The sequence below is a fragment of the Mesocricetus auratus genome, unplaced genomic scaffold (assembly GCF_017639785.1).
Source record: "Mesocricetus auratus isolate SY011 unplaced genomic scaffold, BCM_Maur_2.0 Super-Scaffold_100020, whole genome shotgun sequence".
Classification (NCBI taxonomy): Eukaryota; Metazoa; Chordata; class Mammalia; order Rodentia; family Cricetidae; genus Mesocricetus; species Mesocricetus auratus.
The window spans coordinates 22882836-22910337 of NW_024429201.1; the positions used below are offsets into that span (position 1 = coordinate 22882836).

General features: G+C 42.2%; 1 protein-coding gene across 2 annotated transcripts in view; it reads left to right on the forward strand.

Annotated features, from left to right (window-relative positions):
• The window catches only part of Sv2c (synaptic vesicle glycoprotein 2C), a 178420-nt gene that overhangs the window by 87255 nt on the left and 63663 nt on the right, over positions 1-27502 (forward strand). For both annotated transcript variants that reach the window (XM_040728894.1, XM_040728895.1), the window contains one exon: positions 9866-10017. In XM_040728894.1, coding sequence (XP_040584828.1) covers positions 9866-10017 — 152 coding nt within the window. The remainder of the gene's footprint in view (positions 1-9865; positions 10018-27502) is intronic.

Genomic DNA, 27502 nt, shown 5'->3' on the forward strand with positions numbered 1-27502 from the left:
TTTGCTGAAGAATTGAAAGAGGAGCAAAATTACTCAGTAGAATCCTGTGGTAGCTTAAATGAGAATGGCTCCCATAATCATGTATCTGAATGTTTGATCCCTAGAACTATATGGGAAGGATTAGGAGGTGTACTCTTATTGGTATGCCTACTGGGGGCTTACTGTTTGATTGAGTGAGACTGTTATTTTTTTTTGCCTATGGCAAGGCAGTACATCTAAAAGCAGGTAGCCTGTGGTAGAGTGAACTGCTCACCTCATGGACGCTAGGAAGTAAAAAGGATAGATTTTGGAGGAAAACCTACAACCACCACTTTATTAAACCAGCACAATCCCTAACCACATTCTAAATATTTGTCCCTATGTCCACAGGTAAGTGTAGTCCTCACCCTTCATCAAAGAAACCTCTCTTTGCCACAGACAGAGACCATTACAGAAAACCACAGCCAATCAACATGCAGAGTTGTGGAGCCCAGTACCAGTGGATTAATCTACAACACAGCTCCCATAAGTAAAGCTCAGGGGAAATTATAGAAGAAGGAGCAGAAAGATTGTAAGAGTCAGAGGATCAGGGAGTTTGCTGTGAGATTGTATCTCCTAGTAATGTCAGAAACTACACCCATAACATCTCACCAACCTAAATACCTAAACATGAGCTGAACAATGACAACAACAATAGACATCCCAAAGTGAATGGGGGGGAAAACAGGAGGCTCAACCAAACACAAAGAATACAAGCAACTAAGGAAACTAAGAGCAGGAGTTTTTACTAGGGAAGAATGCACCAATTGGCCACCCAATATCAAATAGTCAGCCCTCAAGACATACATACAAGCAACAGTATACAGATAGGGCAGGTTATAATTAGGAATATACATATGTACAACCACATACATACATATATATACATATATATCTGCATGTAAGAACAATTCTTGAAAAAATAGGCCATGGATTTAAAAGAGGGCAAGGAGGGGTTTATGAGAGAGTTTGGAGGGAGTAAAGGGAAAGGATGTATCAAACAGAAGAAACATTTTTAAAAGATTGGAGGATGTTGGTTCAAATACTTCCAAAGCACATGACACCTCCAACTAGATTCCACCTCATAAGTTCTGCGCCCTGTCAAAACAGGGTAGGCTGGATATAAAGAGTGGAGTGCATGGGCCTTTGAACAAAACTCATCAAGTCATAGCAGTCAGTATAACTCAATATGGCACAGCGTCAGGAAGAATGTACCCACCCACCCCCCCCCCACAATCTGGACTGGAGCATTGAGAGGGTCAAGACAATCAAGCTTGTGCAGAAAGTAATTTGATATCTTTGATCACCTGCTATGCTAATCTGATTCAACTTACCTAACTGCTTCACATTTGTCAAAAGAGGGGGAACCTCATCTGCAATGCTTGTATGTTCTTCATCTTGCAGTGTCCCTCTCATGACTTCGTCTTGGGTTATTGAGAAAAATAAGTAAATATGTCCTATGATAAGCACCAAATTAACACGCACACACACACTCACATGCGCACTCACACGTGCACACACACACACCTGATATCTGCGTACTGGGAGAAGCTACAACTTACTCTAGGAATGTGTTTGAATCTGTAATTTCTTTTCTTATAGTTTTATATATATATATATATGTATATATATATACTGTTGTTAAAACCTAAAGTCAGTGTTACTTACTAAAATTAATATTATTAATTATTTAAAATTTTATTTTCCCAACTCCAAACTGCCAGTTATCAATATTCATGTTCATTTGTGCAAATTTATATGAATGTATTGCTAGATAATTTTCTTCCTGTATAATGTGGATTTTAATGGTTATTCCTTCTATGCCTCCTACTACCAAAGATAATTAAGATTTGACATTTTGAAAGCTAATAAGAGAGACTTAATGTCTGATATTGAGGAAGTTTCTTATGAACCCTCTGCTCTGGTTGCTCACTTATGTAAACACTCCATCACAGATTAGCTTCAAAGAAAGGACCTTGAACAGCTTTTAATAGCTAGATATCATGATATAACAAACAATAAGGTTTCCATGGAATTTAAGGATTTCTCACCCATGGAAGAGTATAAAAGATAATTATTTAATCCTTGCAGTGTGGATTTTTAAACTATGAAACCAATTATGTTTTTCACATCAAATCCCCATTCACTATGATCGTTTCTCATCCTTAGCACTGTTAATATTTTGGACTGCATAATTCTTTCTTCCTGGGGGCCTGTCCTATTCATTGAGAGATACCAAGCCTCCTCCCCGACCTCTACCTCCTTGTTGCCCAAAGCACCCCTGGAATTGTAACAATTCACATTGCCTCTAGATAGCTCTAGACATTTGTAGCCATCCACAGCCTTGGGTCAAAGGAGAAAAAATGAAACAAAACAAAACCACTTTAAAGAGCTACTGATACATGAACTGTGAGAATTTCCATTAAAATATTTATCTCTGATGTGTTCTCAGACACCATATCCTAATGTGGTAAACACCATCATAAAAACAAATAATTAGACTCTGGTATCTCCTGACCTGGGGACTGCAGGCAAGTCAACTGCCCCCTGGCTCACCAAGCAACTGTGAGCCTGCTGAGATAACTGGGCTACTCCTGCCTCCACTCAGGGCAGAGGTGAGCTACAGTCCTGCCTTGGGCCCCACTTTCGCTTGCCCATTCTGGAATCTCCTGGCCTGGAGACTGCAGGCAGGTTGACTCGCCCCCAGATCACCAAGCAGTCTGCTGACTGCACTGTCCTAATCCAGCTCCCACCTACTGGGAAGAGTGCTGAGACATACATGAACCCACCATGAGACCCATTAGAGTATTGGACTTGCTTGCACCCACCAGAAGAGAACCTTGGACTCATACCCACCAGGAAAGGAAGAGACCCCACCTGTACCCACTGGAAGAAGAGATGGAAAGACGACAATATAACAACACATTCAACAACAGAAAAAACAATATGATGCCACCAGAGTTTAGGAACTCTACACCAACAAGACCTGAACATCCCAACACAGATAAAGCAGAAGAGAATGTCCTTAAAAACAACTTCATGAAGGTGATAGAGTCCCTAAAAGAAGGAATGAGAAAACCTTTTAAAGAAATGGAAAAAAAGACAAACCAAAAATTGCAAGAAAAAATTCAAACAGTTTGAGATTTGAAAGATGAAATAGAGACAATAAAAAAAACAGTCTGAAGGAATGCTGGAATTAGAAAAGGTGGGTAAACGATCAGGAACTACAGATGTAAGCATAACCAATAGAATTCAAGAATTGGAAGAGAGAACCTCAGGCACTGAAGATATACTAGGAGAAATAGGTTAATGGACCAAAGAAAAGTTTAAGTTCAACAAATCCCTAACAAAAAAATATGGGACACCATGAAAAGGTCAAACCTAAGAATAATAGTTATCAAAGGAGGCAAAGAAACCCAACTCAAAATTGCAGAAAACATATTCAACAAAATCATAGAAAAAAACTTTCCCAACATAAAGAAAGACATGCCAATGAAAGTACAAGAAGCCTACAGAACACCAAATAGAGTGGACTGCAAAAAAATCACCTTGGCATAAAATAATTAAAACCCCAAACATACAGAATAAGGAAAGAATATTAAGAGCAGCAAAGGAAAAAGGCCAAGTAATATATAAAGGAAAACCTAACAGAATCACACATGATTTCTCCATGGAAACTCTGAAAGCCAGAAGGTCCTGGATAGATATTCTACCAATACTAGGAGACCACGGACACCAGCCCAGACTACCATACCCAGCAAAACTTTCAATCACTATAGATGAAGAAACAAGATATTCCACGACAAAACCACTATAGAATTCTACCAGAAATGCAAAGAACAGCTAATACCAATACTCCTCAAAGTGTTCCACACAAAAGAAACAGAAGGTCCATTGCCAAACTTTTTTTACAAGGCTACAATTACCTGTGTACCCAAGCCACACAAAGACACAACTAAGAACGAGAACTACAGACCAATATCGCTCATGAACACTGATGCAAAAATACTCAATAAAGTACTGCCAAATTGAATCCAAGAACACATCAGAAAAATCATACACCATGATTAAGCAGGCTTCATCCCAGGGGTGCAGAGATGGTTCAGCATACGAAAATCTATCAATGTAATCCACCATATAAACAAACTGCAAAAGAAAAATCACATGATCATCTCACTTGATACTGAAAAAGCCTTTGACAAAATCAAACACCCCTTCATGATAAAGGTCCTGGAAAGATCAGGAATAACAGGAACATACCTGAACATAATAAAAGCAATATATAGTAAACCAACAGCCAACATCAAACTAAATGGAGATAAGCTCAACATGATTCCTCTAAAATGAGGAACAAGACAAGGCTGTTAGTGCTCTCCATAGCATTTCAATATTGTGCTTGAAGTTCTAGCTAGACCAATAAGACAACAAAAGGATATCAAGGGGATACAAATTGGAAAGGAAAATGCCCAAACTTTCACTATTTGCAGATGATATGATAGTTTACATAAGTGACCCGAAAAACTCTACCAGGGAACTCCTACAGTTGATAAACAAATTCAGCAAAGTGGCAGGATACAAGATTAACTGAAAAAAACTCAGTAGCCCTACTATATACAGATGATAAAAGGGCTGAGAAAGAAATCAGAGAAACATCACCCTTTACAATAGCCACAAACAGTGTAAAATATCTTCCTTTTGCTTTTGCGTTAATGTACTGCTTTGTTCATTTATTTCTATATTTGAGGAAAAGCATACCTTATTTATCATTGTGAGTCTTATTTGTTTTGCTAATGGAATGATCTTGTCATCCACAAATTACACAACCTCATTCTTCATGGCTGGAGACAGCGCCATGGTGAATTTGTGCCACACTTTCGTTATTCATTCCCAAATAAAACAGCTCCCCGAGAAAAGATCATCCAACCCACTATATTAATAGTTTATAGACAGCTGTTTCCATATCTTGTCTGTTGTGAGCAGTGTCACTGCAGACAGGATGTGCAGGTGTCACTGTGGTACGCCAGCTTAGATTCCTTTGGTATAACACCAAGAAGTAGTACAGTTGGGTTGTATAAGTAGTTTTATTTTCAGATTTTTGAGGAATCCTAGAATACTGATTCCTATAATGACTGACTAACTTACATTATCACCAACAGTGACTGAGGATTCCATTTCCACCTTCTCTTGGTTCATATTTGTCATTGTTTATTATTGTTGTTTTTTTCTGTATGGTAGATTCTGTTTTGACCCTCACTGAAAATGCTGAATTTAAACACCAATGGAAAACCTTTTTTAGATTTGCAAACATTTGAGGCTGGGCTGTAAGAGGCTTTATCTTGCCATCATCAGTTTTTGTAGGAACTAAATTATATTTACAGGACATAAATGTACCTGCTTTGTATCTTATCAAAAATTTTTTATTGATGGTAATTATTGCAACTATAACATTTTTATGAAAGACATCCAAGTGTTTTAGAAGCTCCTAGAATGTCTGTCCATCAGGATTGTCCAGCATCTTCTGGTCAGCCCCAAGTGAACTCTTCTTGTGATATGGACCACCAGGGCTTTTGAGGAAAGGGTGGTCACAGTGACTAAGGCACGCGGTAACTCAGGGACACTGGGAAATATGCTGGCCCAGCCCTTACATCGCAGTGTCTTCAGCTTCTTCTGTGGTGAGACTGATTTAGGAAGGTGTGTGTGCCTTGTTTTCCAGAATATTTAAGTCATCAGAACAGCACCATCCAGGGTGGCTGGTGAACCTACTTCAACATGGAAAAGGGGTATGGTTTCACAGTCTCTAAATAGCTAGATATGTTCTGGGCAGTTTCCCCATTCACCTTGAATGGAGTATGAAAGATCAGAGACAGGCAACATGGCAGCACAAAGGCGTGGTTTTCCTCTGCATAGAGCAGGCTACAGAAGATGGTAATATTTTCCCTAAAATAAATGACCACCACACAATAAGAGAGTGAGTGTTTGGATCATGTTATAGATCATAGAGAACAGAGAATGTTGCAAAGGATCTACTATCATCCCACACTAACTGCTCAGATTCATTTAGCCTTCATGAGAGATCTTTGCAGCCTGGTGAACAAACAGACTGAGAATCACCCATGCAAAAAGGACCACCTTAGAAAAAAAAGCAATGCATCAAGACGAACTTGATTACTGAATACAGTATTTTTCTCCTCTTAACTCTGACTTACTGAAAACTAACAGGCAGTCTTAAAATTGTAGCCATGTCGGAGTACATTTATCTCAGTTTCAAGGTGCCTGACATATCTTGGCATGTAATTTTGCTTTCACAAAGTATGAGTTATAGCTGTTCCTTTCAGAGTGTCTAGAATCCTAATGAACTATTAATTAGGATGTGAAGAGTCAGTCAAAACTAGAGCTTATTTTATGCCCTGAAAAGTGATGCTAGGGCTAGAGATATGGCCCAGTGGGCAATACTTTTACCATGCGTGCAAGCATAAGGATCTGAGTTTGAATCCCCCAAAGCCCTGTGAAATCCAGATATACAGTGCAAACATAGAGAAAGGTGAGAACTGAGGGAAGCTTGCAGGAGAGCTACCCTGGCATATGCAATGGAAAGTCAACCAATAAAGAGATTCTGTCTCAAACTAGGTGGAAGGCAAGGACCAATACCAGGTATTGTCTTCAGACCTTCAAATTCACACCCATATTCACACACACTAATGTACGTACACACACACACACACACACACACACACACGCAGCTGGGGATGATGCTACACAACAGGGACTTTGCAAGAAATGATTTGTGGAGGACACATTCTATTTCCCCCTGAAATTGAGTGTTGCAATGAAATCATTCGAAACCTGTTCAGACATTGTTGAATTGTAAAAGAGACCTAGCATGAGCTTTTCAAAAAAGCCAAGTGGAATTAGGAGTCCACTGTGTTATGGAACCATCAGTTCTCACTGCCTACCATGATGTGTGTTTCTTGTTTGAGAATTTGGTTGGTGGACTGGGACCTAGGTGCTGCCCATGTTAATCACCATGTTTCATCAGAATACTTTTGCAGGTATTTCACTAGGAATTTTAGGTAGTCACGGTATTCATAGCCTAGAGAAAAAGAAAGAAGCCTTTAAGCAAGGGACTTACTGCTGACTCTTACCAGGAAATGCACTGTGGGACTGGAGGATACTGTTTAGTGGTGTACGGCTTGCAAAGCATGCACAAGGCCTGGGGATTGATCCCTGGCACTAGAAAAGCAAGCAAGGAAGGAAAGGAGAGAGGGGGTTAGAGGGAGAGAGGGAAATAAAAGAAAGACAGATACTATGTATATGGTACATGATTATATATATTTAATGTACACCACAAATGCTTATAGAAATAAAGGTTTCATGAAATGAACGTATGCTTTTCCTATTGCTTGAATTGTGATTAAATATTTTCATTTCTACCAAATTTTCCAAGATGCTGTATATATTGCTAAATTGATTTCACAGCTCATAGACTGAGTACACTAACTGAGAAGTCTGCCCATGTCCACTAGCAGATGATTACAGCATCGCTGTCAGTGGGGCCAGATACTTAAAATGGTGCCATATTTTGACCTCTCAGTTAACTTGAAGAATTATACACTCTATGGTTCATTTGGTCAGGCCAATTTGCTGCGAAATGACCTTTCCTTAAATTGCATTTGCTGAAGGCATGACTAATAGTCCTTTATTGTATTAAAGGCTCAACAGAAATCAGTTGTCAGATGGGTGGACATGTTTTACTCTTTGACATTACATTGTTTGAAATGTCAATAGCAATTTACCTTGTGGGACCATAAATGAAGGGATGCACACGTTTAAGCTATATCTCTAGGTGCTGGCCTTACACCCTAGTCATATTGTTTCGTGTGTGTGTAGTGAAATGTAATAGTAAGTCCTTTGTGTCTGGCTTTGAGAGAAATGTTTCAGCAAAGCCTTTGCTGTGTTTGAGTTGATCAGTAAAGGCTTAGAAATAGTTTTGAGACTGCTTGAACCTTGAAAACATGTTCTTCCTCTGGAGAGTCTCTACTAGGTGCTACGTGAGAGCTTGCAGCTGTACCAACCTTGATTCTAAGACAGTCCTGGCAGACATGGCTAAACACTCCTGGCTAGCCATAATCAAAAGGAACTGGGATTTGTGTGGGTTGTCTGTTCTCACAGGAAGAAAGAGCAAGATAACTTGGTTAGCTAGGACCTTTCCCGGCCTCATTTACCCTTGTATGTGTTTAAATAAAGAACTGGAGTGAGCTAGCTGGGGGTCAGTCTTTTTCAAGAAAGCTGAACCCCTCTGCTGCTTTGGAAAATGAAGGCTTAGCATCTAGGTGACCTTCTCTTTCTATTGTAGCATCTATGACCCAACATCTATACATATGTAAGATTCATGTATTTGTATTAGGTTTTTCTGTGCAGCCTTGTCACTCTGTAAACCAGGCTGAGAGGGATCCACCTGCCTCTGCCTCCCAAGTGCTGGCATTAAAGGCATGCGCCACCACCACCTGGATTAAAACAATATATTTAAGATAATAATTTGAAGCAAATATAAGTAATATTTTCTGAGACAGTTGTTCCAAAATTTTGGGTCAAGACTTTTTTGAAATTAGGATGAAATCTGATTCATCTACAAAACTAGACCAACTTTTAATTGTGTAGACTCTTACCTGAGAGTCTTTCACGTGAGTAGTTTACCCGCTAGTCATACAGTATCTTCAAGTCAGCCAGCAGCTCTTATAACTACCCTTTCTAGGGGGATGGAAAAATTCTCCCCAGTGATTCCTGGCCCACTACTCTCTAACCAGCCTGTCCCATGACAAACTCCTGTCCCATCTTTTAGTGAACAGATATCCTATAGAAGGTTCCAGGGCTCTGGGCTACTTTGTCCCAGTTACGAAAGGTACCCCTATGGCAGGCAAATTCAAGAAATGTATCTGTCCCCCTCCAAGCAATTCTGCCCCTACAGGGAGCGTGTGTGGTATGTACCACAGAATTGGTCACTGCCTGAGCACAGAGTGATTCAGGCAAGTCTTCTGGTGGCTCATCATCTGTTAAGAATGCCTGCTACTCTTCTAGAAAACCTGAGTTCAATTTGAAGGACCTATATGGGTGACTTACAACCACCTACATGTAACTCCAGTTCCAGGAGACCTGACACTCTCTTCCTGGTCTCCATGGATTCTCACAAACACACATATGCACACAGGCACACAAATAAATAGATATAGTAAAATCTTTTTTTGTTTAAGTCAGAGGAATAAGCAAAGGATCATATTTGGTATATATATGGTGCAAACCCTTTTGTTTGTACTCACTCAGCTGTCCTATCTCCTGGATAAAAGTTAGAACCAATCGAGGGGGTGAGTTTGTCAATATGCCAGCACATCAGCCCATCAGGCTGTAAGACCCACTGCTCTAGGGTAGTGGCAAGGGACTAAAGATGGCGGACAGCCCCCCTAGAGGTATTTACAGGTTCCCTACAGTCACATGGATGCGACACATCACAATGATTCTCTTTGTTTTAATGAATCAATTAAGATGCTTATTTAAAAAGCACCAGAATGTTGTAATTTTAGTAACTATCATGTAGACTACCCAACACTGAGCACAAACCCCATCTGAATTGCAAGTGACCCTGTAAGCCACATAAGTGAGGTACCGCTTCCACCTTCTGCCAAGTTCAAGTTGGATGGGGCAGTATTTGTGTTCATTGTGGTCAGTATAAAATGATAGAGTATGCACGCTGCTTGCTATGCCAGTGGTGGGAGAGACTGTGTTGTTAGAGTCAGCTTTACATTAGCTGTCCAGGCCCCGTCTTATGTGTTCTCTGCACTTCACTTCTTGGCAGGATTGGAGGCGCCATTCCGACCGTGTTCTCCTACTTTGCTGAAGTCCTAGCCCGGGAGAAGCGGGGTGAGCACCTCAGTTGGCTCTGCATGTTCTGGATGATTGGCGGAATCTACGCTTCGGCCATGGCCTGGGCCATCATCCCGCACTATGGTAAGGAGCTGGCCATGTGTCAGCTTCCCTCTCCATCTGCTTCCTCTCTGTCCTGCGCTCTGGCTTGGGGACAGTAATGTCCTCATCAGGTGTCTGCCATTCATAATGCTCAGGAGGCGTTGCTCTCCATGGAAAAGTCTGTATAACTTAAGACTGTGTCAAATGGTCCTTTGGGCAAATGGATAAAAGGCAAGACTCCTATGCTACTCTTGCACAGTGCTTCTGGTCACTTCAGCCACCACTGTCCCCACAGTTGGGACTCCTTCAGTCTAACCCACCTCTGACACTGTCTATCTAGGTTCAGAGTCAGGTCCCACAGGTTGAGGACTCAACCCTGCATGACTGCCACTTTCGTTTCCAATGCTTCAGATGCCGGCTCTAAGTCCAGGCCTCCTCTGATTGGCCAGTCAGAAATCCTCCTCATGTTCCATTGGTTTCTATAATGGTCCACAGATCTCGGGAAAATGCCTACCTTGAACTCCCCAGTTTATTATCAAGGATGTCACAGAGATACGGGTGAGCTGCCAGGTGAAGACGTATGGGGAGGGTAAAGAGCCCCCATGCCTCCTCCAGGTTCACCATACCCCCTGCACTCCATGAGTTCAGCAGTGGGGAGCTTTCAAATCTCATAGTCCGTGGGCATGGTCTAGTAGTCCACCAAGCCTTTAGCCAGAGGACAGGGTGCATAATTGTGGTATGTCTTTCAGGTGACCTGCTCTATGCAAGAACCCAAATTTAGATTCCAGTTGTTTCTGGGCCAAAGGTGCCTTTGTGCGGCCAGTTCCTCCATGAGAATTGTCTTCTGCCACCATCCAAGGAAGTAGAGATGTCTCCTTTACCTGGACCTTGAGGACCTCAGCCACCCTTAGTACCTTAGGTTGTAGAGCAGCATTGAGTCCAGGCCCCTCTCAGTTCAGATTAGCAAGGAGAGACTTGAGAGAATGGTTTGTGGGAACAAGAGAAGGAAAAGGAAATGCAGACCTTTTGCAAAGTCCAGCCTTATTGTCCATGGTTCTCAGAGCTATTGCTGGTCCACCCACATACAGCCTTTGTGGCAATTAAAGTAAGGTACTTGTGGCTAGTGAAATGGTTCATTGCTTTTGTAGAGGACTTGAGTTCAGTTCCAAGCACCCACATCAGACAGATCACAACTGTCTATAACTCCAGCTCCATGGGTACCCAACATCTCTGGCCTCTGTGGGCACATGTGGCACTCATATGCACATACCGTCACCACAAAAAACACATAAAAGTAATTAAAAGTATTCAAATAAATCCTTAAAAAGTAAGGCACCTTCTGGGCAGGCAAAAGTATAGCTCCATTCATCATTTTTGCATGGGTTCCAGGGAGATAGCTCTCTCTCTGTCTCTCTCTGTCTCTCTGTCTCTCTGTCTCTCTGTCTCTCTCTCTGTCTCTGTCTCTGTCTCTCTCTCTCCTTCCCTCCCTCCAATCTCCCCCCCCCATTTAGCCCTATCTAAGCCAGCCTTTGTCTTTGTCCCATCCTCTCAGGACACCTCCATTCCTTGGCTGTAGCCAAACCTCTCTCTGGAGCTCCTTGACTCCTTGGGTTGACTGCAGATCCCTTCCTGGCTTCCCTTCCCATCATATCACTCAGAGTCTCATCTGCTGGCCTCGAAAATGAGGCCATATATGAGCTCCTGCAAGCTGCTCATATAATTGCTTTTCTTTTGCTTTCCATGCTAAGGATTCAGCTCTTCTGACTCCCCTTATACTTTCCCGTCTTGCAACCGTGCATGTCCTGAGAACATCCCGCCATCAGTGGCTACCCCACAGGAATCAGCATATGTAAGCTCTTTCATTTTAATATCAAAAGAGCAAGCTACTTCAACTGTAACTAACCCATCTATTAAGATGAATCCATCTCTAACTAATCTGTCTCTAGCTGGAATGGTACAAGAGGTCACAAATCACAAAGCTACTTGTGAAAAGTGAGAATACAACAAAATGAAATGCCTGGGACTGACTTTAATTTTGATGTGAGTGGAACCTTGAGAAATAATGACATGGATAGTAAATCAGTCACAGGGTATTAAAATTTTAAGGCCATACTTTCTTGAAGTCTTCCCATGGCCATAAGGGTGGAACCGACAACAAATTATCGCAATCAGTCCTGTCTGCAGATTAGAACCAGCAGGGAGATCCTTGTAAAATACATTTGCTAGACTCACTGTTGCGCTCTTGGATTTGAAGAGTTTTGTTTGCTTTTTAAAAGTTAAAATTCAAAAATAAAAAGCTCCTATGTTGAGGTATCTGCAGATGAGGCTGCTGTCCCATGGGTGGCCTTTTTCAGGTGCCTTCAAAGAATCCCTTAGCCACATGGTTAAGAATTGTGCACATCGTTCTATGGAAAGCACACTTTTATGTAAATGTTCTCAGTAAATTTTCCACTTCCCACAATCAAATCAGATTCTCTAGGCTGAGGACTCAGTGCTGTTTTTATTCTTACTCTTCCTAGCATGAAGTAAGCATGACTGACAAATACAAGTTATATATAGTTAATGTTCACAACCTAACTTTGTGTACATGCAAGACGGCTCAGCCAGTAAAAGCTCTTGTCATGCCCTGAGTTAGACACATGGAACTCACATGGTGAAAGTAGAAAACTGACTGCACAGGCTGTTCTCTGACCTCAACATGGAATGGATGGACACCAAGGTGAGCGCGTGTGCACGCGCACACACACACATACACCATAAAATAAATGCACAGATATTTTTAAAGAAATTAGAGAATTCAATGTTTAGGGGAAAGCTTTGTATTTTCCCTGGAAATTCGGCTTTGTATGAATGATCCAGAAGCCCATAGAAACAGTAGCAGGTCATGTGTTCCTCCTCTGCTACTCCATCCTCTCTCACTGATGAGAACTTTGAGGACCACTATGCTTGGAGGGAGCTGTATGAAGGCATTTGAGAGCACAGTGCAGGGACCTGAAGTTAGATATTGATTTTCTCAAACCAACGACAAGGTTTGGTCTGGAGGGAACGTGTGGATCATCCACATCCATGTGGAAAATGTGGTTCGGTGATGAGTGAGCACATTTGGGTGGCTCACGCACACAAGGCTCTCATGACTGCCCTGATTCAGGATGCTTCTTTCCTGCCTATGGGGCACCCATCAGCAGGGAGCCTGAGCCTGATTTCACTGAGATACACTGACTCCACACAAGCCTCCAAGGCAAAGCAGATATTAAGTTTGGTCCAAGGGTTCTGAAAGGATTCTTGAGCAGTTAGATCCACCACCCGGGGGGTTTTGATGGCTTCATGGCCTGGTGAGTTAAGACAGGAGCTGCTAATGCTAGGAGCTAATGTTAGATAATGGGATCGGCCTTGTTTTTTATACCAGCATCAGATAATGATGCCACTTTCCATCACATTATCAGTCTTTGGCAAAGCTGAAGCTTTACCCAGAGCCAGGTAGTTGCTAATATCTGAAGGCTTCCAGCGTAAATTCGCTCACCTAGAATCCTAGCACTAAGCAGGGCAGAGACAGAAGAATTGCCATTAAGTTCAAATCCCTCTGGGCTGCACAGTACATTTCAACACAGCTTGGCCTGCACAATGAAACCCTGCCTTAGTCTCCATCTCCTCCCCATCCCCTACCCCTGCCCTTGCCCCTCCCCCACCAGCTAACTAGGTCTCAGGAAGCATCAGGCTTTTCTGTCATGTTCTCAGGCATCTCCCTTACTCACCCCTGCACTCAGGAGCTGCTGGGCTATCCAACTGGCTGGGGGGAGGGGGAACAGTAAAGCCAGGGAGCATGTCCTGGTCTCAAACACTAGGTGTTCACAACAGCTGCAGCTAGATGTGGGGAATGTGCTATCCTGGGCACACATTCTCACTCCCAGGCTTCTGATCCCAGTGGAAACTGGCTATCAGCACATAAAGAAACAGGCCAGGCTTTCCTCTGTTTCCAAAGTTGTTATTGCCATAGTTGTATTTATCTGTGGAGTACAATATTTATGTTGATATTGTTCATAATGAGCACATCACTTCTCTCTTTCTACCATGTGAGTTCTGAGAACCAAACTCCAGAGTCCACAGCAAGCATCTTTACCCACTAAGCCATCCCACCAGCCCCAGGCTGATTCTCTGTCAGCACCTGTGAATCACACAGTGACAAATGGGAACTTGCAGGTGGCTTCGTTATGCTGCTACCATTTTCTTGGATGTAAACCCAGTAGAGGCTGGACCCTGTGTGCACTTAGTTTTACACTCTTGAGGCATATTTTTTGAGATAATCCATATGTTTATTCATTCATTTATGTATTGTTATATGTGTGCGCATGTGTGTACGCACATGTGTAGAGCGCAGATGATAACTTACAAGAGTCCGTTCTCTGTTTGCACCGTGTGGGTCGTGGAGATGGAAATCAGGTCAACAAGCTTGGTGGCAGGCATCTTTACCATCTGAGCCAGGGCCAAGCCTCTTGAGGCTTCTCCACGCTGTTGGCTGTGGTAGCTGCGCATGCCCATTCCCAACAGCAACGCTCCAGAGCTCCTTTTCCTCTCCTCCCTCCGCCTCATGGGCTCTCTGTTCTAGGACAGCTGTTCTAGCTGAGGTGATGGTCTCCCACTGAATGTGGGTGGAAACAAGCAGTGCTTTCAGCAGCAGGGACGGACGGCTCTGATGGAAAAGTCCTCCCCACATTCCACTTCTCCCCTCTGCACACGCTCCGGTAATGAGAACACATCAGCCTTTAATGGAAACCCAATTACCTTCAGCAGAAAATGGGAACGGGGCTGACTCATCACCCTGGTCCTCTCTGAAGCTTTCAGGGAGGCCCCTGATGCAGGGGCTGCTGCTTCCCCGCAGTGCTGTCTGCTCCGTTACACTCCCTGTCATTCTGCTTGGATGAGGTGTTCTCTCTTCTGCTGTGTACATCCCAGAGCGGAACAAGATCGCTCAATCAACTAAGGGAGGGGATTTTGAGTATGAGGAGCCCTGGTCCTAAATGCTCACTCACACTGTAGTCAGCACCAAATAGCCCCCTAGGCTGTGTCTGGCTAACCCTTCACTGCAAACATCACAGAACCAAACAGTACATCTGCACAGCCCAAGTCCATTCGGTACACCCTTTCCCTGCCTTTAGCCACAGAGAGATGGTGGGCTGGAATATACACATCTTCCCAAGTTGTCCAAATCACGCTGTGCTTGAATGAGATTGGTGCCTCTCTTTCATACTCAGGAGGAAGGGAGAGAAGACTGTTTTGGGGAGGAATACAGAGGCATCCCTTGGATTACAGAAGAAAGGAATTGTGACAAATGCTACTCTGGTACTCCTGGCCGATGCCAGTCAGCATTCCAGCAAGGAGTCATCCTGGTAACCATGGCAATCCCCAGTAAATATCCTCAAAATCAGCAACCACTTCCAGGCCTAATGGTGGAAGTCTGTAATCCTGGCTGTTTGGATGCTGAGGCATGAGGGTTGCAAGTTCAAGACTTCCCCAAGCTACAGAGTGAATTCAAAGCTATCCTGGGCTTAATGAAAGCTTGTCCCAAAAATACTTAAGCAAAAGGGGGCTCAGGATACAGCTCAGAGATTGTGCTCCTACCCTCTATGAGCAAAGCCCCAGGGCCCATCCTCAGCACCACAAGAAAACAAGCCAAGCAGCAGTGCCGACGTTGGCTGTGGGATTCTCTTCCTACCATAGAGGCCTTGAATGTCTATGCTTAGTGTGAGGACAGAAACTACAGGGAAAGGTCAAGAATGAGACAAGGCATGTGACACTGCCCAAAAGATGGGGAGTAGGTGAGGGAGCTAACAGTTAAGACAAAGAAAGGGAATCCAGAGAACATAACATTGTAGAACCCCAGTGGCCTGGAACCCAGTGGCTTATAGGATAAGTTCATTTTCAGTGGGCACACAGAAGGCAAGGTTATAAAATACAGTGATTTCCTGCTTTGATGTTGACATGCAGAACTGTGTGCCCCTGTGCTACCATCACTGCTTGGTGGCACTACAGTTTTGTGACCAGGATGCCATCCTTCCCTCAGACAGTTGAAGTCTACAGACTTCTTTCCAGTATAGTGTCTTTGTATGCAAAAGTAGAATTATACATGAAACAACTATTGTCAAGTATAGTTAGTAAAATGTATGAACATCTGGCAGCAGGTGACAGGGATAATCACTGCCATAAAGTTTAAATGGGTATGAGGACATAAGCTAGAAATCATATGGTATTTTCTTCAGAACCCAAAGAAGCCTCTGGACCTTGGGTCCAAATTCCTACATTTTATTTCTTCACGTCAGTTAAAATTAGACTTGTCTAGATATAAAGAAAAATCAACTAGAAAGAGGCATAAACAAACTTGTTTTCTATTGCATAAGATTGTCTACAGGCAATCCAGAGTCAGTGTCATAGCTCAATAGTCATCACCAAAGACTCCAGTTTCTTCTAAGTGTCTCACCATTTCTAGCATAGTTTTGTTAGTCGATGAATATTATGGGCAGCACAAAACAGGAAATACATAGACGGATATGATATGCCTGTGCTCCTGTCAAAAATGACCACACCTAGCTGCAAGAGAGTCTTGGCAATGTAGTCTCCAAGCAGCAAGGATAGTACAGTGAAATGTGAGGGGACAGTGACCATCTCTGCTGTTTGTTTCATTTTTCTCTGTAAAATATTGGATGTTTCTACATTTACAATCTAATATGAAAATATTGTCCTTCTGGATTGCATCTTTCTTCATACATCTTGAAGTGTGTCAGGAAGGAACCAGGTACTATTTGAAGGGTGTGTATCATTTGAGTAAACAAGAACTTTGTATGTTGGTTTTAGAGTAGATATTAGGCTCTCCAGATCCCCAGACAATGGTCCTTCTGCAGCATTTCAGACTTACCTGGTCCTCAGATCATAGGTGACTAGACAGCTAAGTCTTCTTCAAAGTAAATGTGAGCCTGAACCCAACCAGTAGACTAGATCCCCCAAGAATCCTGGAGAACTTGATCCCCAGTAAGAAAAAGTAGGCACTTGCTTCTATTGTGAGTATTCAGATGTTGGGTTTTGCCTTAAGAAAAAGCACTTCATTCTGTAGCATTAAAGCTTGTTTTGAAAGTGAACAGCAATACCAAGTGCTGGGGGCACATGAAGGATATTTTACAATAATAAGATATTCTAGCGTCTTGATTTCTGTAGTGGTTATATAAATCTACACATGATATGATGATACAGACCTGTGTATATTCAGTCCTTTACATGTGTAGGTTCCATTCCTGTGTAATCAACCAACCCTAAAATAAAAATATCCAGGAAGGAGTGAATCTATAAGGGTTGTCTACAGATTTTTTCTTGATGTTATTCCCAAGCAATACAGCATAACAAGTAGTTCCATGGCATTTGTGGTATTATGCATATTTAAAGTAATCTATAAAGATTTTTAAAGTACTCAGGGAGATTTGTGCGGGTCAGGTGCAAAAGCTATGCCATCTTTATTCAAGGAATTTGAGCATCCACAGATTTTGGTGTCCACATAGTCCTGGAAACCATCCTCTACAGATACAAAGGGATGGCTGAACATCCTGCTAGATTCCTGTCTGAGCTATCTTACTCAAGTCGTGTAAGTTTAGCCACTGTGAGGATTTGGATGAAGGTTATGTGTGATTTCCCTGTGCTACTTTCATAACTTTATGTGAGTTTACAATTGCTTAAAATAAAAGAAAAAATAAGTACTACCCTTTTCACATATATTATTAAATCTATATAGGTTATCTTATTCTTTTTGATCTTGGTAGGAAAGGAATTCATGTCTTTATCTTTTTGTTTTAAGAGACAACCTATGGCATAGAAATGATTTCCAAAGTGACACATACCATGGAAGATTAGAAACAATATTTTGATCCTCATTTCTTCAATATGATACCCCAAATGGAACACAGTTAAGAGACTGTCCCAAAAGATGGCACAGAGGGTATGTGGAATCATTGTACCTGTAATATATCTGGCTGATGGCATCTGTTCCCTGGTTCAAGCGATGCTGTCATAGCTCTGTGCAAAGCCTTCATTCTGCATGAGAAAAATCTAGACACTTGCAGGATTCTTTGTTATTTTAAATAGCATCATACTGAAGAGTTCATAAGAAACACAGAGGCTTCTGTATCACACACTTCACAGCCCAGAGTGTGGGAAACCCTTGTGTGACCTGGTATTTCCTTCAAAAGCATCATGGGTCTTTCTGGTCCCCTCCATGCACAGCATGGAATGGAGAACTGCTTGCTCCTTTCTTTAGGACCCTGACCCCACTCTCACACTGCTCTCCTTATTATGCAAAGAAATCCAGCTTTAGCAAGCCTCTGAGTGTGGGTTGCATGTCCAATCTTTATTAGTCTGCTCAGCCTCCGATTTTTCTTGGGGGTGGAGGCTACTGACTGGAAGGCTTATACAACAAATCTTCTCTCAAGTTATGAAGGCTAAAAGTCCAAGGCAGGGTTCCAGGGAGGGCTGGTTCTGATGAAAGCTATCATCTGGCTGGCAGACAGGCATCTTCCTGCTGCACCTTCACATGGCAAGAGTAGGCAAGATCTGGCTCTTTTTTCCTCTTCTTACAAAACCACAATCCTACTGGGCAAGGGCACCACCATTAGGATCTCAGTAAGCCTTAAGGGCCTTATCTTCAGATACAGTCATACTACAATACAGCATTCAAGCTATGAATTTTGGAAAACACAATTCAATCCACAACACCATTAACTGATCTTAGCAAAAAAAGAAAAGAAGAAAGAAAGAAGGAATAAAGGAAGGAAGGAGAAAGAAAAAGAGTGTTCAGAAAAAGCCACCCAGCCATTAGAGAACAGCTCTATCCTTTGATTAGCACTGGGCAATATATATATATATGTGTATATATATATATATATATATATATATATATATATATATATATTGGTTTTTCAAGACAGGGTTTCTCAATGGCTTTGGAGGCTGTCCTGGAATTAGCTCTTGTAGACAAGGCTGGTCTCAAACTCAAAGATCCTCCTGCTTCTGCCTCCCGAGTGCTAGGATTAAAAGTGTGCACTACCACTGCCCAGCACAATAATCATTTTTTCTAGTATTTTTTATTGTCTGATACAAACTGCTAAGCCTAACTTGATAATCCTCTCTCTAAAGTTTTGCCTTAATTGTGTGATCTGCAGGAACTTCCTGTGCGTATTTCCATATTTTGAAGTAGACAAAACACATGTGAGGTTGGGGCAGTGTTCTCTGAGAACTGTTCTAAAAATACCCTTGCTAGGTTGAGTTCAGCATTAACCTAATTAGATCCCTCACCCAAGGCTTACAATTAGTGTCATTATCAAGTCCTGGTGAACTAACTGCTTTATTTCTAAGTCTACTTTCACCTGGAGGAACATAAAGAGCCAGCCCATCCCAAGATGCCCTTTTTTGCATGTTGTGATCATTCCTCAGACTCCCCTGAATGTTGCTGAACTGTCTTGGGAAGCAAGAAATGGAGTTTTGCAGAAGAGCAGAGAATTCTTCCTTTGTGTCTTACAGTACAAGTTGATGAACTTGGTTATCATTCTTCTTCCATGTGTATGGTGGGGTCCTCAGAAATTCTAATTATCTTTTAACTATTCCAGATTGTTAAAGTAAAAAGTTGTAGAGTTACCCTTCTCTGGCAGTTGGGGACACATAATATTGTTTCATTTACACAACTTAAGCCAAACCTAATTTTTTCACGTAACTTAAGAGGCATTGGTGTGAGTTACTCTCTTACCATCTGATTTGATGATTATATTGTGTGAATCTGATTTGGTGATTATGTTGTGAGAAGCTGTCTGTCAAAATCAAAGTACCTTAGTTTTGTCCAGAGTTGCCTTTAGAGGGTGTCAAGATAATCCAAGACTATCTTAGCAAATGTGTCATTTGTCACACATGCACTCCTAAGGTTCTTATATGACTGCTTACCTGAGATACACAGTTAGCCACACAGAATAGAGCCTTACTTGAAGAGGTCTTTTAAAAGAGACGATGTTTAAGTTTAAAAGCATGGCGGGGGACCTAATTGTTCTAGTTTGGAAGGTACTTCTTCCTTAGGGGTTTTCTGGTCTTTTCTGAAACACCACACAGGTCCCTTGAGGACAGATTGAAGTTCGTCTCCCATTTACTGTTCCTTCTTCTCTATAGCCTTCAAGTGTCTCTCCAGATATGCAGCTCATCTTGCTGTAGAATGTGTAAGAAACACAGGAGTTGGTTGAGGTTCTGATAGTACATTTGCCAAAACCTGGCAGTAAGTCTGAGCAGTAAAAAGTGGCAGAGGTTGGGCTTAAAATCCAGCAAAAATCAAGGAGAGAGAATATTACAAGAGGAAAATATGGTCAAAGCAGAGCAGAATGGCTATACCAGATCTTAAACAGTGCTCTTGTGCAATCTTGTGGTAGTAGAAGGAATTGAATAATTAAACCACATGTGTATTCATTCATTGCCTAGGCTTCCCTGTAACTAATGGGGTATCTTAACCAAATGACTGACATAAGTTTGGGAATTGGTTGAGAGCAGTAGAATGAATACACACACACATATGTGCTTGCATGTATGCATACATACATATATGAGTGTGTGTATAATATATATATGCATATATATATTCCTTTGTCTATTATCCAATGGGAGTTGAACCGATGGATCAGCAGCTGAGTGCATACAGTTCTTGTTGAGGACCTAAATTGGAGCCTCACATTGAAGTGGCTTGGTTCCAGGACATCCGATGCCTTCTTCTGACCTCCATGAACACTTGAACTCAAGTGCAGCAACACCGACACAGACACATCCGTACACAAAATGTAAAAAATTAATCTTCAAATTATCCAGTGAAGAAGTGGGTTCTAGGACTGTCTCCCTGGACAGTAATGGGGTGAGGTCTTCACTTAAGTTATTTGGTAAAGGTATAATGCTGTGCTTTGTGCCTGAAAATATTTACCTAGCCACCCCTTTGGTCAGCAGAGCTTCTGGGCTAAGATAGCTACACAGAGAAACATCTCATCTGGGGTAACAGCAATGAGTCAAGACCTGATTGCAGATCATCCCTGCTGTACCCCATAGCTACACAGCACCCCTTCATCAAAGACTTTGATGAATTAGGAAGCCCACCTCGCTGGAGCCACTGTGGATCCCTCTGTCCTTTGCCCTAACAGTGAAGATACTAAGTGTATGCAGGTTCACGTCACCTGTAGGTCACATAAGAAATGGAGGAATGGGGAAGGAAGAGGGACTGGAGGATGAGGGGTTGGAGGAGTCCTGACTTCACTTTGCTCAACAGTTTAATAGCTAGCCAACTTGAAAGGGTGATGACACCTCGCATGATAATGGCCCTGGTGACATGTGAAGGTTTCCAGAACCCTTATCTCCTGATGCTGAGGAAAGTCAAACTCACGACCACAGGCGGTCCTCGGGGGCTAGCCAGGCAGAGGACAGCTGCAGGAAGCAGTGGTCGGGCCAGCTCTTCACAGAACCGTGTCCCCTCTCTGCCTCTGCTGTGTATGGTTTGTACTCAAGGCTGCCCCTGGCTAGGACAAGAGTGGAGAAAATACAAAGAAAGACTGTGGGAGCAGCATGCCACATCTCTAACTCCAAGGTAGTGTCGATGGACCCCAAAAGAAGGAGCTATATACCCAAAGCCTTGCTGGGGTTTCCTTCCATCCTTTCCTGTGTCCAATGTACACAGTCCTCTGCCTCAGAGTTTTCTTTGTAATCTTAATAAAAGATGAACATGTGTCTTTATGTGCCTTTGGTCCTCTTAGAAATTGCTCAACTCTGAAGCCAGAAGTCAAGTGTTATTGTGACCTCCATGGCATTGAATGCAGTGTCTGATCTAGTCTGGTCTCAGAATTTTGTTTATCAAAATGCTAGAAAAGCCCTTTGCTCTCAGTTGGTTCATTTAATTACGTGAGCTTGTGCTGCTGAGAGCTGAATTTTGCCCTGTGACTCACCATGTTTGGGAGTGGGTTCCCACCCTGGGGGTTGTTGTGGCAAATGAGGCTTGCTGATGTGAAAGAACTCCCCTCCAGAAGAGTGTGGTCCTGCAGAAGCAATCCCCTAGCCTGGCAGAATCATAAGGAGCCCTGCTGCTATACCCATCATGCACCGGGGTCTTGTCATGGCTATGCAGCTGCTGAGGATTTGTTATTGAACAGAGTCTCAAGCTTCATGTATCTCTTGCTCCTGCCTCATCTTCCAGCCTGTGCCTCACATTTGAGTTTCAAAGTGAATCTGTGGCCTTGCTCCAGGTAGGGTGTGGGGCATTCTTGGGCACTCTGTTGTATCAGAAGGCGTGTCCCTATGAACTTGGGCGTTTCTAGAAGAAAAGGCTCTGAACATGGCTGTAATTTAAATAACACTGAGATGTCCTGAATAAGGCTGAGGTGACCAGACAGGTTGCAGAGGGGTTCTGTGAAATCTAAGGGTACTTGTCACCCATGGTGGGAAAGCCATTCTCAAAAAAACAAAAAGTGAAGGGAAGCATAAAGCTGTTTGAATTGATAGATAGATAGATAGATAGATAGATAGATAGATAGATAGATAGATACTAATTTATTATGTATACAGTATTGTGTCTGCATGTATCCCTACAGGCCAGAAGAGGGCACCAGATCTCATTGCACCATGGGTTGCTTGGAATTGAATTTAGGACCTCTGGAAGAGCAGTTAGTGCCCTTACCCTCTGAGCCATCTCTCCAGTCTCCTGAGATTTTTCTTTTTCAGAACAACAACAAAAAGTGAGAGGAATCATAAAGCGGTTGGGGGAGGAGAGTTTGAATTAAGATTGTTTTATGTGGAGGACTATTATGTGGTATACTCATTCAAGAGAAAAATATGACGATACTTATAAAAATATATACATGCTGATCAAGTACACACCACTCCTCAAATATGCCCAGAGAAATGCATATATAGACCCACAGAGGCCATGCAGAATGGTATATTCATACTAATATTGCTTGTGGGGAAAAAAAGATCATCGCCAATCCAGCTGCCCATCACTAGGTGATGACTATGTAGTAAGTGTGGAATCCCTGTATCAGTTAAGAACATTGTGGCAGCAGGGTCTAAAAGCATAAAAGCACAGAGTGGAGAGAAAAAAGAAGCAAGGACTAGACCATGTTGCTATTATATTAAGAGAAGACATGCAGCCTACTTGAGGAGTTTTTCACATCCTAATCTCTGATTGAAAAAACACATTGACTGTAGGTGGGGTGATGGGAAGGGGTGGTGGTGAATGTTGATGCAAAAGATAAATGATAAGCCTTATTTACACAGTGCTTTGCAAAAAAGAAGAAGAAGAACAAGAAGGATATGTTAGAAGATAGAAGATACAGCTTCCTGTACCTAAGGTTTAAAAAAAAGGGGGAAACCAGTGTTAAGGGTTCCATTAGAGTTCATAGTAAGTATTCATATGGATTGCCCAAGCATAAGATGTATAAATGCCAGAAATACAGAAGCACTGTGAGTCCCCAACTAAGAATCCACAGTCTGTCCTCATTCCTGCACCCTGGGGATCTCCAAGCCTTGATATCTAACCCTCCGTCATTGGAAAGTATTCACCATGCCCTCAGCAGCATTCTGAGGCCCAATACTAAATCCTTTATGAAAGTTAAGGGGTGGCTTAGGAGCCCTCTGAATTTTCTTGCTGGGTGCTGGAATCTGTAGTTAACAAGCAGCTGTGAACACAGGATAGTCGTTTCCAAGGTCACCAAAGGCCTGTGTCAGCTCAGCTGTGCAATAGGTCCCCGAAGCTTGTCTCTCCCATCTATGTGAAACTTCATACCACTTGACAAGTATGTGGAATAAGTGGTTTCTAAGGAGCTTGATTTAGTCTTTCCACAGTTTAAGCATCCTGTGTATCAAAATATCATGTTACACACGGGCACTGTAGCTCAGTGGGAGAACTCATGTATCAGGAAGTGGGTCTCTCATCTGTGGCATGAAAAAGACATAGGCATAGCACACACACACACACACACACATACAGATCATAAAATGTTCCTGCCCCCTAAATATAATGTATAGCATTGTCAGTTCTCAAAAGATGACAGTATTAATGTAGCAATGGTACTCCAGCCAAGGTTGAGGGTTTCCTCTGAACTTGGGAAGTTTGCTTTTGAAATCTTTATTTCACAATAGTGAAGCTGCATTGATTCCCAGCAAGAACCAAGCTCTGTTAGAGAGGCGTATGTAATTCTTTTAAATAAATGCTTCATTTCTTTAGCTTACCTTACATTGTTATAATCCAGGGTGCATATGGGCATATTGGTTGGATTTTTATGACTGTGATGCATTATTCAATAGATATTTAAATGTAATGGAACCTATTATTTAGAAGTACCCCTGGTATGTTTCTAAAACCACCCAGCCACAGCAATTTAATATTTGCCCTTTCTACTCCGACGAAATTAAGCCTATGTATCAAACATTCACACTGAGTAACGCAGCCATTATTACTCCAGTCTCTGCATGCTTCTGAGGGGAATCATAGCTCAGATGCTAAAGAACACCTCCACATAGCCTGGCCCTTACCAAAGGCAGCACAACACATTCAAGGTTTGCCTGCAGTGGTTTTAGACACAAGATCTGGAAAACGCCCGGAGCAAAGGTGTTTGTTAGAGCCTTTAGTTTCCAAGAGACAGATGTTTTATGCCTTTGCTGCTGTGACTTCCAAATGGAGGGCTCCACAGAGGGAGGCTCCTTCCTGTTTGCTGGCCTGCCCTGCCGTAGAGCAGAAATGGGAGTAGCAGCTTCCAGCCTGGCTCAGCCTTTGTTCCATTGATCGCCCTCAGCATCTCCGCCACTGTCCTGAGAAACAAGCTTCCTTGTCTCCTAAGAGCAACATAAATCATGGTTTCCTTTTAGGGAAAAGCTATTGATTTGTTCATTTGTGTTCCCTCTTCTCTCTGGTGCACACTTTAGTGGGAAATTGCAGCTTCCTTTATGTAGTCTATTATGGCCAATCAGAAGGGCGCGGCCTGTGCTTACCGGATGTACAATGAGAGGTGACACGAGTGAGGAATTTCACACCGCTCATCATGCTGCGGGTGTAATCAACAGATAAAAGCTTGGACACCTGGCTGCACACGTGCTGGCCGGCCCTCAACAGAATTATTTACTGCCTTCCCTGAGGCAGGGACAACCAATCAGTTCAGATGGAAAAACCAGCATAGGGGAAGGCGGTGAATTTGTGTTCCACTGTGTACTTAAGGTCAGTCAACATTCAAATTTTGTTACACTGATTTGGGCTTTGAGGCCAAAATTAAACTATAGCCCCATATCCTAAAAATGTTGGCGTAAACCCTTCGTGTACTAATTAATTCTCTGGCCTTTGTTATTATCCGCCTCACCATTTTTTTTCAGGTCCCATGGTCACAATACTTAGCTCCAGTCTCCTTCTAGTATGAATTGGATTAGAAATAGCTTGCTAGCCATTACCTCACTACTTGATACATCAAACCCATGATACAAAGGCAGTAACAAAATGCTTTGTAACACAAGCAGCAGCCTCAATAATTTTTCTTCTCTCTAGCATACTAAATTATTCACTAGGTAACTATTACATTTATAAGTAACTTAGGTATAATTTGACTTAATTAATACTATTCCACAAAAGATCTAAAAGCAGACAAGACAGAAGGAGACTTATAGAGAGAAATGGACAAAAAAAGGAGAGTAAAGATATATAATGAGCAAACTTAAAAGACACGAAGCCAAGGGATAAATGAATATCCTCAGGGAATGTGGAGATCCATGTCATGTCCTGGCAGCAAGATGAACAAGGCTGCATAGGGTGTCTTTGCTGTTATCATATAGATTTTTCTAAGGCAGGGTATAGCTCGATTGGCAAAGCTTTCTGCACAATGGTGATAAGAGAACACATTCTCAAGCTGAGACATTTGTGGTCCGGTGGTGAATATATTTATGGGGAGCTGTTGAGCTTATAAAGAAAACTAACAAAATTAAATCAATGCGAACAATTAAATGCAAGAGCATTTACTGTAATGTGGATCGTATTTGCAGTGTGCTTTACACTCAGGGGGAATTCTGCCCTTGAAGTGCTCTGTGTGGCTCATGTTGCAAACCTCAGACTGCCAGTTTTACTAGACATTTGCTCAGTGCAAATGATTATTAGGGTAAAATATGCAAGCAGAATAAAAGAATAATGAGTCTGAAGATGTATTTTAAGATCCAGAGAAAAACACTATCTCTTTACAAATCTACATTTGTTTCTTTTCGTTTAGCTTCAGACACACTTGGCGTATTTCATTGTGTCTTCCACATCTGAGGACAATTCCTTTTGCATCTCAGATGATTAAATTGGAGGAGACGGTTGAACTGCCTCCATTCCCCATCAATCCTGTGTGAAACTGAAGAGCGTGTGTTTTAGAAGACAAAATGTTCTTAACCTAGGAACTAGAGCTCATTGCTGCCCTTGAGCAAAGGAGACTGCATTTTCTTAGGGGGATAAAGCCCTTGCCTCTGCCAACGAGGTTCAGTTCTCTGGGATAAATGAGATGAACCATGTCAACAGCAGTCTCATGAGCCTCCATCCTCCTGCCTCAGCCTCTCAAGTCATAATTAAACGTCTATACCACCTGACCCTGCTTCACGATTCTCAATACAGCTTCTTAATTACTGAACAGAGCTGGCTTTGTGGCCCAAGGGAAAATGAAAACTATCTCACATCTTCAGGTACATTTTATCTTTTTTAGTTAATTTTTAAAAATCAAAGTAAAGATGTTCATAGTCCTAAAAGCCCAATAACTCATTGAGCTCATAACGAAAAGGAGCAGGTTTCTGTCCTTTCCCCCCCATCCTCAAGAAAGTGACAACTTTCATCTCAGACTTGTTGCCTCTGTGTTTGTCTCGTTGTTTCAATAAACTATGTAGGGCGGGCGAGATAGCTGAGTGGGAAAAGACACAAACTTGGCAACCTGACTTCAGTCCCCATGTAAACAAAGGTGGAAGGAGACAACTGATTCTGCAAGATTGTCCTCTTACCTTCATACATGTGCTTGGTACACATGCACACACACATGTACACACACATTCACACTAATAATAACAAAGCAGTAAGTAATTTCTGTAAACAGGTTCTTATTGTTCTACCCTCTCAGTAGCTACATCACAGCATTCAAGAGAAGACTGGAAAACATAATCAGAATTTGCATTATTCTTACTTCAGTTGAGATAAGTAGTGTTTTTATATGTTTATTTTTGACGTTCCTGAAGTCAGTGACTGTTTTCAATCGTCCCTGTTCCTCTGTGCCTGTCAATGGTCCCCACCTGTCAATGCTGTTGACAAAACGATGAAATTCCTTAGGTGACCTGTTTTCCTACCACATTTTCCCAAGGATGTTTCTCCTGGAATTCCTGGTTCTGTCATCATCAATTGACTCCTTATTCATGGAACAGCCAGAGCTTTGATGTATGCCTCTCTGACAATTTCCTTTGAAAGGATTCACTGCCTGTGCCTTTACCAGAA